This window comes from Erpetoichthys calabaricus, chromosome 12, assembly GCF_900747795.2.
Source record: "Erpetoichthys calabaricus chromosome 12, fErpCal1.3, whole genome shotgun sequence".
Lineage (NCBI taxonomy): Eukaryota > Metazoa > Chordata > Cladistia > Polypteriformes > Polypteridae > Erpetoichthys > Erpetoichthys calabaricus.
This window is the reverse complement of record NC_041405.2, coordinates 73782829-73797608: the sequence shown is the minus strand read 5'-3', so window position 1 is coordinate 73797608 and position 14780 is coordinate 73782829. Positions and strand designations below refer to the sequence as shown.

At 38.3% G+C, this 14780-nt stretch overlaps 1 protein-coding gene across 2 annotated transcripts in view; it reads left to right on the top strand.

Moving 5' to 3' along the window:
• The window catches only part of aff2 (AF4/FMR2 family, member 2), a 684414-nt gene that overhangs the window by 651060 nt on the left and 18574 nt on the right, over positions 1 to 14780 (top strand). For both annotated transcript variants that reach the window (XM_051935183.1, XM_028816861.2), the window contains exon 20: positions 8005 to 8228. In XM_051935183.1, the coding sequence (XP_051791143.1) occupies positions 8005 to 8228 (224 nt within the window). The remainder of the gene's footprint in view (positions 1 to 8004; positions 8229 to 14780) is intronic.

The following is a 14780-nucleotide window of genomic DNA, read 5'->3' as shown; positions in this document are numbered from 1 at the left end:
GTTGTCATTGTTATGAGTGTTGCTGTCATATATATATACATATACACATATACACACACATATACACACATATACAGATATATTATATATACATATACACATATATTTTTTATATATATATTTTTTATATATATATATATATATATATATATATATATATACACATACATACATACATACATATACACACATAGATGCACTTACAATAACATAGAAATCAATATAAACAACATTAACATCATTATCATATGAGAATATGAAGTAATATATAAGAAGCACATTTCATATAAATATAAATTATTAAACAGTAAAATCTTCTTCTATAATTTGCTACCGTGGCTTTTCGTTGGTCTGTCCAGGATTTTAAATCACCTGTAGCTTGCAAACCGTTTCACCTATTGACTTGAAATCTGGTACACATATAATACGTAACGTCTGCTATCCGCTTTATGGGTGATGAATGTATTACTCTTTTTATGTTTATTTTATTTTAGAATCAACTCCTATCTGCGCACACCAGGGCGGCCGTGGGCAGATGCGTATGGTGTATTCACTCCATGTTATCGTGCATTGCGCTGTCACTGGTATTTTGATAAAAGAATTTGAACAATATATAAGAAGCGTATAAATTATTAAACAGTAAAACATTAACATTTAAGAAGTAAAGTTACATTGAGTACTACTGCAGTGCCTTCGGGTATACCTCATTTTTTCTTTGCCCATTACATGCTTAAATGTATACATTTTTTGGTGTACCTACCCGAGAACATGCGACATATAACCGACCGTGGGAGAAGCATGGATTTTAAACACGCGTTGAGTTCATCTGCTGGTCTCCCTCGTGGAATAACTGGTAATGTTTGACTAAAATCTACAGCGAGTAAAACGACATTACCTCCTTTTTTTTTTTTACGATCTCTGAGATCTTGCTTTTTTCGGTTCAAGGCTTCATAAGCTCTTTTATGTTCAATGTTGTACTTAATAAGTACTAATTATCCCAAACCATCATCTTTGAATGTTGTAAGACTTTCGCCTTGTATGTAGATCGGGGTAATTACATTCATTGCATTCCTAGTCTGAATCACAATCTGATTGTATGGGTGGTTACCTGACACTGTAGGGTTGCCACCCGTCCTTTAAAATACGGAATCGTGCCGCGTTTGAGAATGAAATTGCGCGTCCCGTTTTGAATCAATACTGGACGGGATTTATCCCGTATTTTTTTTATCATTTTTTTTTTAAAGCAGCGTCTCATGCAAATCATCCCACACGCATTTTATGAAGATGCCTCCTTTCCTACTTTTGATTGGGTAATACTTGATGTCATCGTTAGTTTGATTGGTGTTTTTAACTGTCCAGTGAGGAGGGCGTGTCTTTTAAGTACAGTCTGCAAAGTGTTGGCATTGAGATGTTGCGTCAGCGCCATAGTTGAAGCCCCTAACGTTGCGGTCAGCAAGTCGGCTAACATCCGCCATGTGCCGTCTTTCAGTTGCGAGAAGCAGATCATAGAATGGTTGAAACTGTTGCCCCTAACGTTGCGCCACGGCGTGTGCTTCGTTTATACCTCGTGTCTTCTCATTAAACTTTTATCTCGCGAATATGTTATTGCAATCCGCAGCGGGAGCGTTTCTATAAACTTAATTTAAACTTACGTTTTACACCGTGCTTTGTTTCCCTTATGAACATGCTTGTATGCTTAACTCGCTCCGTTCTCAATTGTTTAATTAATTTTTTGCTCTTCACTGTTTGCGGCTGTTCCTCCATTTCCCCCTACTTCGTTCTTTTATCTCGTGAATATGTTATTGCAATCCTTAACGGGAGCGTTTCAATAAACTGATTGAAAATAGTTTTGCATTTACCTTTTTAGTAAAAGGCGAGCTTTTAAGCCTGAGAAATCACCCCGTAAATGCACACGTTTAATTGGACATGTGTTAATATGTATGGTTACACAGTATTAAAAGACAGTGAACAACGTCAGTTACCTTTCTTCCCGCGTTTGATAAAAGGTGAGCTTTTAAGCCTGAGAAATCACCCCGTAAATGCACACGTTTAATTGCACATGTGTTAATATGTATGCTCACACAGTATTAAAAGACAGTCAAAAATTAACGTCATTTACCTTCGTTCCCGCGTGTGACTCGTGCTGTAAATGTCTTCCTTGTTTTTAGTTCACGTGATTACGTAGGAGGCGTGATGACGCGATACGTGACTCCGCCTCCTCCATTACAGTGTATGGACAAAAAATATGTTCCAGTTATGACCATTACGCTTTGAATTTCGAAATGAAACCTGCCTAACTTTTGTAAGTAAGCTGTAAGGAATGAGCCTGCCAAATTTCAGCCTTCCACCTACACGGGAAGTTGGAGAATTAGTGATGAGTGAGTCAGTCAGTCAGTGAGTGAGTGAGTGAGTGAGTGAGTCAGTGAGGGCTTTGCCTTTTATTATTATAGATATATATATATATAATATATGGAAGAGAAGGTCTGTGATACGGTTTGCATATTTGCAGTTGGAGATCCACAAAGGGAGAAAAAACGAATCACGTGTCATAAAATAGTTTTATTCCTGAGCTTTCAACCCCTATCATGGGTCTTCATCAGAGGATAATGCTTAGACTTACAAGAATCAAAGGCAATATATAGCAACACATTCAGTATGGGGGGGGCATGGGGGGGGTGGAGGTGACTAAGTCAATATAATCAAGGGGGGTGGGGGGGTTGTATAGTTTAATTAATGTGTATATGTCCTTCTTAAGTTGGCATATGCTGGGTTTATGTCCAAGTGTCTGTTGATGGCGTTTTCATCTGATAGCCAAGACTCGGCCAACTCTCTGGCGCTTTTTGTACTGGCCTTAAATTTTACTTTTACGTTGTCCCAGTTGAATGTGTGTCCTGTCGATTTAGTATGTGCATATATCAAAGATAGTGCGTCCTTTCTTCTGACGGCGTTGCGATGTTCCTGTACACGTGTTGAGATTTTTTTTGACGTTTGTCCTATGTATACAGCTGAGCAAGAATTGCATGGAATACTATAAACTGCGTTTCGTGTTTCGGCTGTCGATTTCTTGTTTTTAGCATTAAACAGAACCATGCGCAGATTGTTGGTGGGTTTATGTGCTATTCTGATGCCCCACTTGGTCAGGGTGCGTGCCGTGCCTTCTGACACATTATGGTGATACGGGAGTGAATGCCAGGTGGGGTGGGGGTTCTGATTTACGTCGATTGTATGCTGATTCTCGTATCACCATAATGTGTCAGAAGGCACGGCACGCACCTTGACCAAGGTATTTAAGGTGGTCAGTTGCAAGTTGTGCTTCCCTTTGATTCTCCTCTGACTAGTGACAGCATGGGATCCTCAAAGCAACTCTCAAAAGATCTGAAAACAAAGATTGTTCAGTATCATGGTTTAGGGGAAGGCTACAAAAAGCAAACTGTAAGGAATGTAATCAGGAAATGGAAGGCCACAGGCACAGTTGCTGTTAAACCCTGGTCTGGCAGGCCAAGAAAAATACAGGAGTGGTATATGAGCAGGATTGTGAGAATGATTACAGACAACTAACAGATCACCTCCAAAGACCTGCAAGAACATCTTGCTGCAGATGGTGTATCTTTACATCGTTCTACAATTCAGCACAATTTGCACAAAGAACATCTGTATGGCAGGGTGATGAGAAAGAAGCCCTTTCTGCACTCACGCCACAAACAGAATCGCTTGTTGTATGCAAATGCTCATTTAGACAAGCCAAATTCATTTTGGAACATAGTGCTTTGGACTGATGAGACAAAAATTGAGTTATTTGGTCATAAAAAAAAGCGCTTTGCGTGGTGGAAGAAGAAAAGCACCTGCTACCTACTGTCAAATTTGGTGGAGGTTCCATCATGCTGTGTGGCTAGTTCAGGGACAGGGGCCCTTGTTAAAAACGAGGGTCAGATGAATTCAACCCAATATCAACAAATTCTTCAGGATAATGTTCAAGCATCAGTCACAAAGTTGAAGTTACACAGGGGTTGGATATTCCAACAAGACAATGACCCAAAACACAGTTCGAAATCTACAAAGACATTCATGCAGAGGGAGAAGTACAATGTTCTGGAATGTTATGGGATGATTTGAAGCAGGCTGTCCATGCTCGGCAGCCATCAAATTGAACTGAACTGGAGAGATTTTGTATGGAAGAATGGTCAAAAATACCTCCATCCAGAATCCAGACACTCATCAAAGGCTATAGGAGGCGTCTAGAGGCTGTTATATTTGCAAAAGTAGGCTCAACTAAGTAGGCCCTATTGATGTAATATCTCTGTTGGGGTGCCCAAATTTATGCACCAGTTATTCCAAAAAGAGGTAAAGCCTGATTGCCACTTTGCTTCATCTTCAGCTTTGGCACCATTAAGACCATCTGGCTAGTAGACTGCAGTGCTGTCATTGGCATGTAAACATGAAGGAACTCTGAAAAGTGAGAGGGGGCCATTCGTTCCAAACATTTTAAAACAAGTAACAAGGTTTTAAAATCAATTCTGTAGTGGACCAGAAGCCAATTAAATGAGGTCAATATTGGTAAGATATGGTCACTCTTGCTTGAGCCTGTCATTAGGTGAGCAGCAGTGATCTGGATTAGTTGCAGGCATCGTAAAGATACCTGATCAATGCCTAAACACAGAGAGTTGCAATAGTCCAAGCATGATGTTATAAAAATTTTAAAATCACTAATGGAAAGAAAGGCCTTTACCATAGCTGAAAGTCTCAGCTGAAAAAAAATACACTACAGTTAACTCCAGTGTTTACCTGTTTGTCAAATTTGAATAAGCTGTCAAAAATTTCACACAAGTTCCTAACTGAAGATGTATAATGTATGGTGAGTGATCCAAGAACATCTTTGGGGACACTCAGAATTTCCAGGCATCTAAATATCATAATCTTACTCTTGTTATCATTGAATGCCATCCAGCCTTTAAAATCATTTAAACACACATACAGAGACTGTATTGTCTCTCTCTGCTGTTGTATTGTATTTAAGTTCTCTGAGATACATATAAAATATTATTATCATAGACACTGTCTATTGGGAGGGCAGTAACTAATGAAAGTCAAACTGAAAAGTTTGTAATTCCATACTAGATATGCCTGAGTCTATTTGTTGATACCTTGTGGAGGTGTACTGGATCCATCAAGCTAAATGGTGGCCTACCATGACAGCAAAATCATAATCTCACCAAACAGTCTAATAAATTCTAAATATTTCAATTGAGTTTAGGTCCTTCAAAATATAATAATCACCTTTAAACATTAATCATTATTCCTGTTTACTGTGTCCTCGTGTGTATATGCAAAGAATGCAATATCACCCTTTACTCAATGCACAAAGTTAAACTCTTCAAACAAGCAGCCACCCACTCTGTGTTGTTACATTGTGATATTTATTGTCTAACTATTGCACTATGGTCCTGGTAAACATAATTTCCTACCACTGTATAATATACCAAGGCATGTGTATAAGTGGTTTGACAATAAAGCCCACTTGACTTGACTTGACTTAACTTGAACTATAGAGACCTTTTTAGCCTGCTAGGAATGAATATGGAATGTCATCAGTCAATTTATAGTGAACGCTGGTAGAAGCTTTTTACACAAGCTTTACTATTAACCCATTTTGGAGACTTTTATACTCTGACTTTGAATTAAATAAGTCTTTAGCAACACACTCAAAGCCTAGAGTTACACTTTCATTGTCATGTTGACCAGTTAGTTTCCTTTGTCCATCTTTGTGTCCATTATGATACTCCAGTTTGAAGATGATTATTGTTACTGTTGTGTTTTTGTGGAAAATTAATCATTACAAATACAAGTTGCAAGCAAAGAATCAACATCATTCTTGATGTTATTAAAACAGCATGCATATTTTCTATTAATCAAATATAAAAAAATATGTTTTAGCAAGTATGAAAAATTCTCTACATACGTATCAAAGACCAGGACCCTCAAATGCAACAGTTTGAATGCGTGGTTTAAATTCTGCAAAAGCATTACTTTAGACCTTTACTGCAGAATCCTGTGATACAACTGGCCTGTCTCTGAAATCAAGCAATAATTTTATGACTTCCCCAATGTTTATGATAAGTTGACACATGATGATTATTATTAGAGTATTATTTGATTTAGTGTCATGCAGCCATTCATGTTCGAACCATATATTAAGTATTTTCCTTTTTTTTTTTCTCTTGTACACTAGTTTTTAGTCCAAACCAAAACGTAGTCATATTCCAAACAATGTTCATTTTAAAGGCAAAAATACTATACTATAGTGAAATCTGTAATGTGGAAATTTCACAAAAAAAGGCCTTTCCTTATATCCCTTGTTAAAGGGAGCTGATCCTAAATAATATACATTCATTTCCAAAAGATATAAAAACAGAATTGCATATGGTTTGATTGGTATATGCTGATCATTTATGAATATACAGTTTGTATTTCTTTTTTCACTTAATTACTTTTATCAATACATTTTTGTCCAGGTTTAATACAGAGTGGTAGGCAGCATTGTGCAGAAATTATATGTGAGGCAAATAACACATCCATTTAATGAATCTACTTATGTAATTACAGGATCATGGGGATTACTACTCTCTTTAATTTAATATTTATCCTTAATTCAGTCTGCTTACATTCTTATTTTTATTCTGCAAAAATGCTCTAAATATATGCATTAGTGCTGAATATATGTGAGCTTTATTTTGTAGAATGTGAGTATTTGTACATTTATACAGTACTGTAAAAATTCAGAAGGCTATCCAGAGTTCAGGCAGCTGGTGATTTCAGATGCACTGTATAAACGTGACAGCGTGTGATGCTAGATATCTGTACACTTCATCTTATCAAAATGCTTTTACGTGTATACTGGGCTGCAAATGCTCATTAATGTGCGGGCAGGCTGATTGATGAGTGAATGTTGCTTTTCTCAATTGATGCCATTCCCCAAGTGAGCAAGATAAATCAATTGCACTTGTATAAAAGCAGACTTTTATTATGACTTGATATAAAAAATCAGTGAAACCTGAGAATGCACTGCACGGTAAGATTAGATCAGTAATATGGAAATGGAAATGAATGGTTTCAATGGGAAAGTTAAATGAGTGTAGTCAGAAAAGCAATTGACTGATTAATTTGAAATGCAGTATGCTGAGAGCCTACTGTTAGTTTACATTAATAATAAATTGTTAGTTTAAATTAATTATAAAGTTTGAAGTGCTTATCTCCAAATTTGTAGATGTAATCTCAATTAAAGTGGCCAAAAAAAGGAGACAAACCTGCAATTATAATAGGCCTCTTGTCTTCACTTGGCTTCTTGTTAGCTTGAGAATGCGGCCTTTCACAGTTGTTCATTTCCATGCTGTGAAATAACTAGTGTATGCAAAAAGAAAAAAAAGATCTATTTGATGTTAGAGCTAGATTGTGAATTTTGAGCTTTGTGATACACAGTCTTATTGTACTAGACTAGGTAGTGCTTTAAGAGAATGTATGTATATATATGAATATATGATATATATTACGGGTGGCACGGTGGCACAGTGGGTAGCACTGCTGCCTCGCAGTTAGGAGACCTGGGTTCGCCTTCCGGGTCCTCCCTGCGTGGAGTTTGCATGTTCTCCCCGTGTCTGCGTGGGTTTCCTGTGGGTGCTCCAGTTTCCTCCCAGAGTCCAAAGACATGCAGGTTAGGTGCATTGGCGTTTCTAAATTGTCCCGTGTGTGTGCACGCCCTGTGGTGGGCTGGCACCCTGCCTGGTATTTGTTTCCTGCCTTGCACCCTGTGTTGGCTGGGATTGGCTCCAGCAGACCCCCGTGACCCTGTGTTAGGATATATTGGGTTGGATAATGGATGGATGGATGATATATATCAATAAATAATTTACCTAATGCAGACATTCAGTAAATCAGATTTATCACTGATATCTCTAACTGAGATTTTGGATTCTGTACCCTAATTCTTTCTTTCCATTTTCTCCTCTACAGAAGCACAGGTACCCCGTCACCTATGTCCCTTAGTCCATCTCCAGTAAGTTCGGTGGGCAGTGCCACAGCTGGAAGCTCATCGTCTTCTTCCTCATGCTCAGGCAGCATTGCCATTCCCCAGCGGATCCATCATATGGCAGCTAGTCATGTCAATATTACCAACAACATTCTGCGAAGTTATGAGCATTGGGACACAGCGGATAAACTCTGCCGAGAAAGTCAAGGTAATAACCTTCTTTAGTGTAACAAGCCATGGAATTATCTTGTGAACACAGCTACAAGATATTTACTTTAATCGTTAATGCAGTTCTAGTAAACACACCATTCATAAGTGTTTGGGGCAAAATGTAACATAGTTGAACAAAGAGATGATTGAATAACTAAAAAGGCAGAAATAAGAATACAGGAACACAAAATAGAAGATAAAAGATAACAAACAAGCATTATTCAAAAATCTCAACCTATGTGTTTTGTGGCTTCCCTACTTAACTAACAATACTCTTGATCCCACCTATCTTCTCCCTCTTTCTTTTTTCACCTCCAATCACATCCTTGAATTTGATAGACATTCAACTCCAAGTAATCCTGAATAATACAGTTGTGGCTATTTTACACAAAGGCTGGGACTAATTCCTGAAACCAGAGCACAGGGCTTGACCTGTTCCATGAGATAATCTACATGGAGTTAGAGGGACTTTTTTCAGTCCTTTCCTCGTACTCAATAACCACTTTCTGCTCAGGGGGCCAATCATCAGTAGCATCTGCTGGATTAACAGCCCTGTAGCCTCATCCTGTAGCCTGCATGCTTGTGCCCAGCCCACTACTCTTTCTTTATCACAAGTGCACTCCAGTTTGCATATTAAAACATTTTTTACATTAGAACAATCTAGAGAGAACAGGCCATTCAGTCCATCAAAGCTCGCCAGTACTATCCACTTAATTCTCTAAAAAAACATCAAGTCTAGTTTTGAAAATCCCTAAAGTCTTACTGTGTACCACGCCACTTGGTACAATAATTCAAGTGTCTGTGGTCCTCTGTTTAAAGAAAACCTTCCTACTCTTTGTGTGAAATTTACCCTTAACAAGTTTCCAACTGTGTCCTTGTGTTCTTGATGAACTCATTTTAAAATAACAGTCTCGATCCACTGTACTGATTCCCTGCATAATATTAAACACTTCAATCATGTCTCAGTTTAATTTTCTTTTACTTAAACTGTGAAGGCTCAGCTCTTTTAATCTTTCCTCATAATTCCACCCCTCTATATAAAGATTCACCGTAACCTCCTTGGACTTGTATTCCACACATCGTGCTATATAACCTAACATTCAGTTTTCCTTCTTAATGGCTTCTGAACACTTTCAGGAAGTGCTTCTCATAAGGTGTACTGTCGATTTTCAGACCTCCTATTGTGTATTTAAACCTAACATTTTTACTTCCTATGTGTAATGCATTAAATTTCTTCTGCCACATTTTCTTCTGCCCAAGACAGTATGCTGTCCAAGTCCTTCTGTAATGATTTAACAGATTCCAAATTATCTGCCAACCCACCTATCTTGGTATCATCTGCAAACTTAACCAGCTTGTTACTTATATTCCTATCTAAATCATTTATATATATTAAAAATAGCAGCGGCCCCTAACACTGACCCCTGTGGAACACCACTCTTAACATCGGCCAATTCTGAAGAGTTCCTCGCACTATCACCCTCTGCTTTCTGTGTTTAAGCCAATTTTACACCAATCTACAAATATCACCCTGAACCCCCACTTCTTTCAGTTTGATGCCCAACCTCTCATGTGGCACCTTATCAAATGCTTTCTGAAGGTCAAGATAAATAATATCATAAGCTCCTCTTTAATCATATCCTTTTGTTGCCTCCTCATAGAATTTCAGCATGTTGGTAAAACACAACCTCCCTCTTTTGAACCCATGCTGACTATTCAGAAAAAACTACTGTACATGCCATATGCTGCTCAATCTTATCCCTAATAATTCCTTCCATTAATTTTCCTGTCATGCAAGCTTACAGGGCACACTGCCCTCTGTGATCTCTATGCTCACAATAGCACTTCTCCTGCCACTAGTGTGGATATAGCCAGAAGGGTTTGACCCTTCCTCATATCCTGCCTCTATATGCCCATTTTCTCTTTAATGCTAATCCAGCGCCCTACTTTACATATTACACATGGACAGCATAGACTGCTGATTCAAAGCTACAGAGAAGCAGGTTAGATTTTGGCTCGGTGTCTTTGTCGAATTTTCATTTCGTCCTGTGTCTTTGTGGATATTCCAGGTATCTTCTAGAGTTCAAACATCTTCATGATGATTTATTTGGCAGCTCATAATTAGTGCATTCTGACTGTGTCAAAATGTGTGCATGAGTGAGACTTGTTCCATCTAAGATTTCAACCATGCCAGATACGTTCCCCGACATTTCCTTATAAGAAGAAGCATGTTGAGTAGGATACCATAATACTAATCACCTGAAAATAGAAAAACATGCAATCTTTAAGTAAGTTTAAATATAGGAAGATTTAGTTTTCAATTTCAGTACACTGAAGCTTATGATAATGCAGCATGTGCCAGGGGCTTTCATCATATATACTTCATTCCTCCTGTCTGGCCTTCACATTGGCTTTACATGATCCATGGGTAACAGACTTCAAATATTTCATCTCTGCACAATTCAGTACATTTAGCCAAAGTGAAATGTGTTGCTGTGTTTTTGCTTGATTACAGCTCTGCTAGACAGTTAGACAGGAGTCTCTGTGTGGGATTTGGCATCTTGCTTTTCCTGTTCATCCATGGTCTTTCAACTAGTGTTACTTTTATTCCAGATACTTCAGTAATGTCTGCCCTGACATTACCTTGAAATTGCATTGCTTGGCTTACATAACTAGCATTAATGTGTCTGCTTGGTGTCTCCCTAAGCTTTGCTGCATCCTGATGTTTAGACAAAGGGCTGTTTATGGAGACGTTGCTCATGAAAAGCTGAATCTAAAGTTCAGTGGAATGTTGCACTCTTGGGGAGGCCAAGAGGGCAGTTTTTTTTTAATGAAATAATCACTAATGATCATGTGCTTTGTAGTCAGTTTTGAAGGTGCATTCAGGATTTGCAAAGATACAGATGTCTGATTAGAAGTGTAATGCAGATAAGGAAGCATGCACCAATAATATTATTTTATACATTCCTTTAATTGTTGATGTAACCTATTTTGTTATATATCAATGTGTACAGATGCAGATACATTTAATTTAATCTAAGGTAATCATGTTTGATAGATTTGAAAATGAGAATGCCAAAAACAAAAAGCATAAACCACAAAATGGAAAACAGACACTGAGCAAGAGAAGGCTTCAAAGGAGAAGACTGCTTCATAAATTAATAACCCCTCAGGCCAGTGCTGTTATGTTTCAGAAAGCGTCTGGTGTCTGAGTACAAATTCCATTCACAGAAAGAGAAAAATCAACTGCAGATAATCAGGCACTGATGTCTACATGAAACCCAAGCCACATACTTTTAACTTCTCAGAATTACTGGAGGGGCAATTATCATCCATTAAATCCTGATGCATTAAAAGACAAAGCAAAAGATTTCATCTGTTCCTTGTGCAGTGACAGAGATTAAGTAATAGGACCTTTAACGTATTTTTTCACAGTAATGAGTGAAATTATTGATTATAAGAAGCAGTAGGGAGGATTTCAAATTGCAAATCAAGTTTGAAGTGTGTTTCCTAACCACTTACTATCCATTAAAAAGATATCTGATTAAAATTCCTTTATCAGCTGATTTATTGAGCTCAGGATATTCATTTGGTAGATCCACATCTTAATAAAGGTGCAGATTGTCTCATCATGGATCTGCTTTAAGTAAAGCTGACCACCGTAATTACTTTCTGAATTGTTTCACTGAATTTTATGTCTGCCTGAAAATGATTTTGTCTTTCAGAACCAATGAACATTTGTGTTTTGCATTATTTGAAATTCTTCCAAAAATGTTTTTTTTTGTTTCTCTAGTTATATACAATGGCACAATATTTGACAATTTCAACTCAAACAACACCAAACTCTACAACTCTGGAGTTTATAAGTCTTTAATAAATTTAAGTACAGTAGCTTTGATTTTATTATTATTTCAGTATACAGGTTTAGGGGGCAGCATGGTGGCGTAGTGGGTAGCGCTGCTGCCTTGCAATAAGGAGACCTGGGTTCACTTCCTGTGTCCTCCCTGCGTGGAGTTTGCATGTTCTCCCCGTGTCTGCGTGGGTTTCCTCCGGGTACTCCAGTTTCCTCCCACAGTCCAAAGACATGCAGGTTAGGTGCATTGGCGATTCTAAATTGTCCCTAGTGTGTGCTTGGGGTATGTGTGTGTGTGCCCTGCGGTGGGCTGGTGCCCTGCCCAGGGTTTGTTTCCTGCCTTGCGCCCTGCGTTGGCTGGGATTGGCTGCAGCAGACCCCCGTGACCCTGTAGTTAGGATATAGCGGGATGGATAATGGATGGATGGATATACAGGTTTACTAAGTAGAAGCACAATGATTCAATAGCTATGAGGTTGTCTCTTACTCCTGGAGATTGTGTTTAAGTCTGACCATGTGGACTGTACATGTTCTCTGTGCCATTTTCTTCCTGGCTACTCCATTTTTCCTCCCATATCTCAAAGATATGCCAGTGGGTTTGACTGGCAGCTTGAAAATGGCTTGACTAATTGTGCCATACATTGGGATGGTTCCTTCCCCACATCTCATATTGCTGGGTTACGCTTTGTCCATCCACAACTGCAAATTTGATTAGGTGGGTTCAGTAAATGGATGAATGTTTAAATCCAAAAAAATCAATATGCCAGTGTTCAAAAGAATGCTTGCTTTATATTTGTAGACAGTAGCTACGGTTTCTCTAGGACAAAAATATTGTTTACAGACATATTAATATTTAATAATACTTTAGGATGTTTCTTACTTTTTATTTTATATTATTTAATTATTTATGAATACAGCTGAAATCCATTGTAACTGTTGTAACTGTGCATTCATTTGCATTTCTGTTTCTTGCTTTGTTTCACTGAAGAAGGCTTCCCTGTGAAATTTCCACCACAATATGGAGCCCTCCTCTGATCGTCTACAATAGGCAGGTGCAGATTAAGATCTTGTCACATTGCAGTATGTGTGCAGCGATCTTCATTCACAGACTTTTTTTACATAATTTTAGAGAGTCGGAGGCAGTTGCAGCGTGCTCCTGTGACCAGCAGTCATGTTGTCTGACATACTCAGACGCCACCAGGCTGTGGCTCGCCCCAAGGGTTTTGCATATGTGACAGATGCCAACCAGTGAGTGTTTAGCCACAGGTACAAAGCATGTAAGGCAGCTACAAGGAATAAGAGACTCATCTCTCTGGTGTCAAATATTTTATGTTCCACAACAGAATGGAAAAAAGAAAAAAAGCCTAACATTGCAACTGAACTTTCTGTGCCTGTGAAGCGTTTGTACAGCTCCAACTTTGTCAGGCAGCATATTATTGGCTCTCAAAAAAAGGGGCAAACTCTCAATAATTTGGAAGTGAAAAACTGCAGAAAAGTCATCATGCAGTCATCTAACCTGAAATGCACTGCAATTTGTAGTTGCATAATCTGATATCCTCCAATGACAATATCGGCATCTGCAGTAGTCAAATTTGACAACCCCTCTGTATTATCATAGTATTTCCCTCTACTTACCCTTTTCCCTGTTTCTCAAGGGTAAATGTTCTCATCAAGTTCGTTATCGGGTTGGTCTACTGTTGCACTTTAAAATGAACACACACACACATAGATAAACAATAACACACACACAGACCTTAACCACAACAGTGCCCCATGAATGACACACACATGCTGATTAACCCTTAGCACTTTAAACCACACATCAGCCTGTCACTCAGCACTTCAAGAGACTTACTTAATATCGGCACAAACAAAATACGATGTTTTAGTGATATCTCAGACCTAAATTATTACTTTTGGTCTACAAGAATACATTTAAACATACTAAGACTCAGCACTCTTGACTATAGGCCATTTATCAGCCAAGAATACCTTCTTTTTATCGTACTGTCCCTTCTTTTGAGTGATGCCCTCACTCTCAGCCTTATAAACCTCGCAGCACAGAAATAATGGCAAAAAATCTGGCTGTCACCAGGTGCTCAAAGAAATCTAACTTATTAATTCAATCACTCTAGACATTAAGACAAAGCATAGAAAGTTAAAAGCAGCATGGTATTTATTACAAGAATAATAATAATACCACTAGAACAAAGAATAATAGAAAATAGGTACTGATAGGAAAGTCTGAATATATATAGTCTTTAGGAAAAGCTTACGAAAAAGTTACAGATGACAAGGATGAATGTCCCAGGGAAGCGTTTGATTTAGCAATCGATGTTCATGATGCCTTTCTGACGGCCAGTGCCATCTTCGTCTGTTCCTCTTCTTCTTCTCCTTCTCTTTGCTTCTTCTCCTTCATCTCTTTGCTTCTTCTCCTTCTTCTCCTCTTCCAAACCAAGGCATATTTATTATAAAGTTTCATGCCATGGTTTCACAGCACATGAATGTTCCATGCACCTGATTGGCTGGCTGTCAATATGATTGATGAATTTTGCTCAAATTCTTTCCCAGATAATAAAGTTCTTTGATATTGCCTCAGTTTCCCTTTCCCAGGCCATAACCCCCAAATGTTCTCCCAGATGTCCATCCATAAAGTAATCAATAGCCTGAGGTGTCAGTTTAGCATCCTTTTCCAGG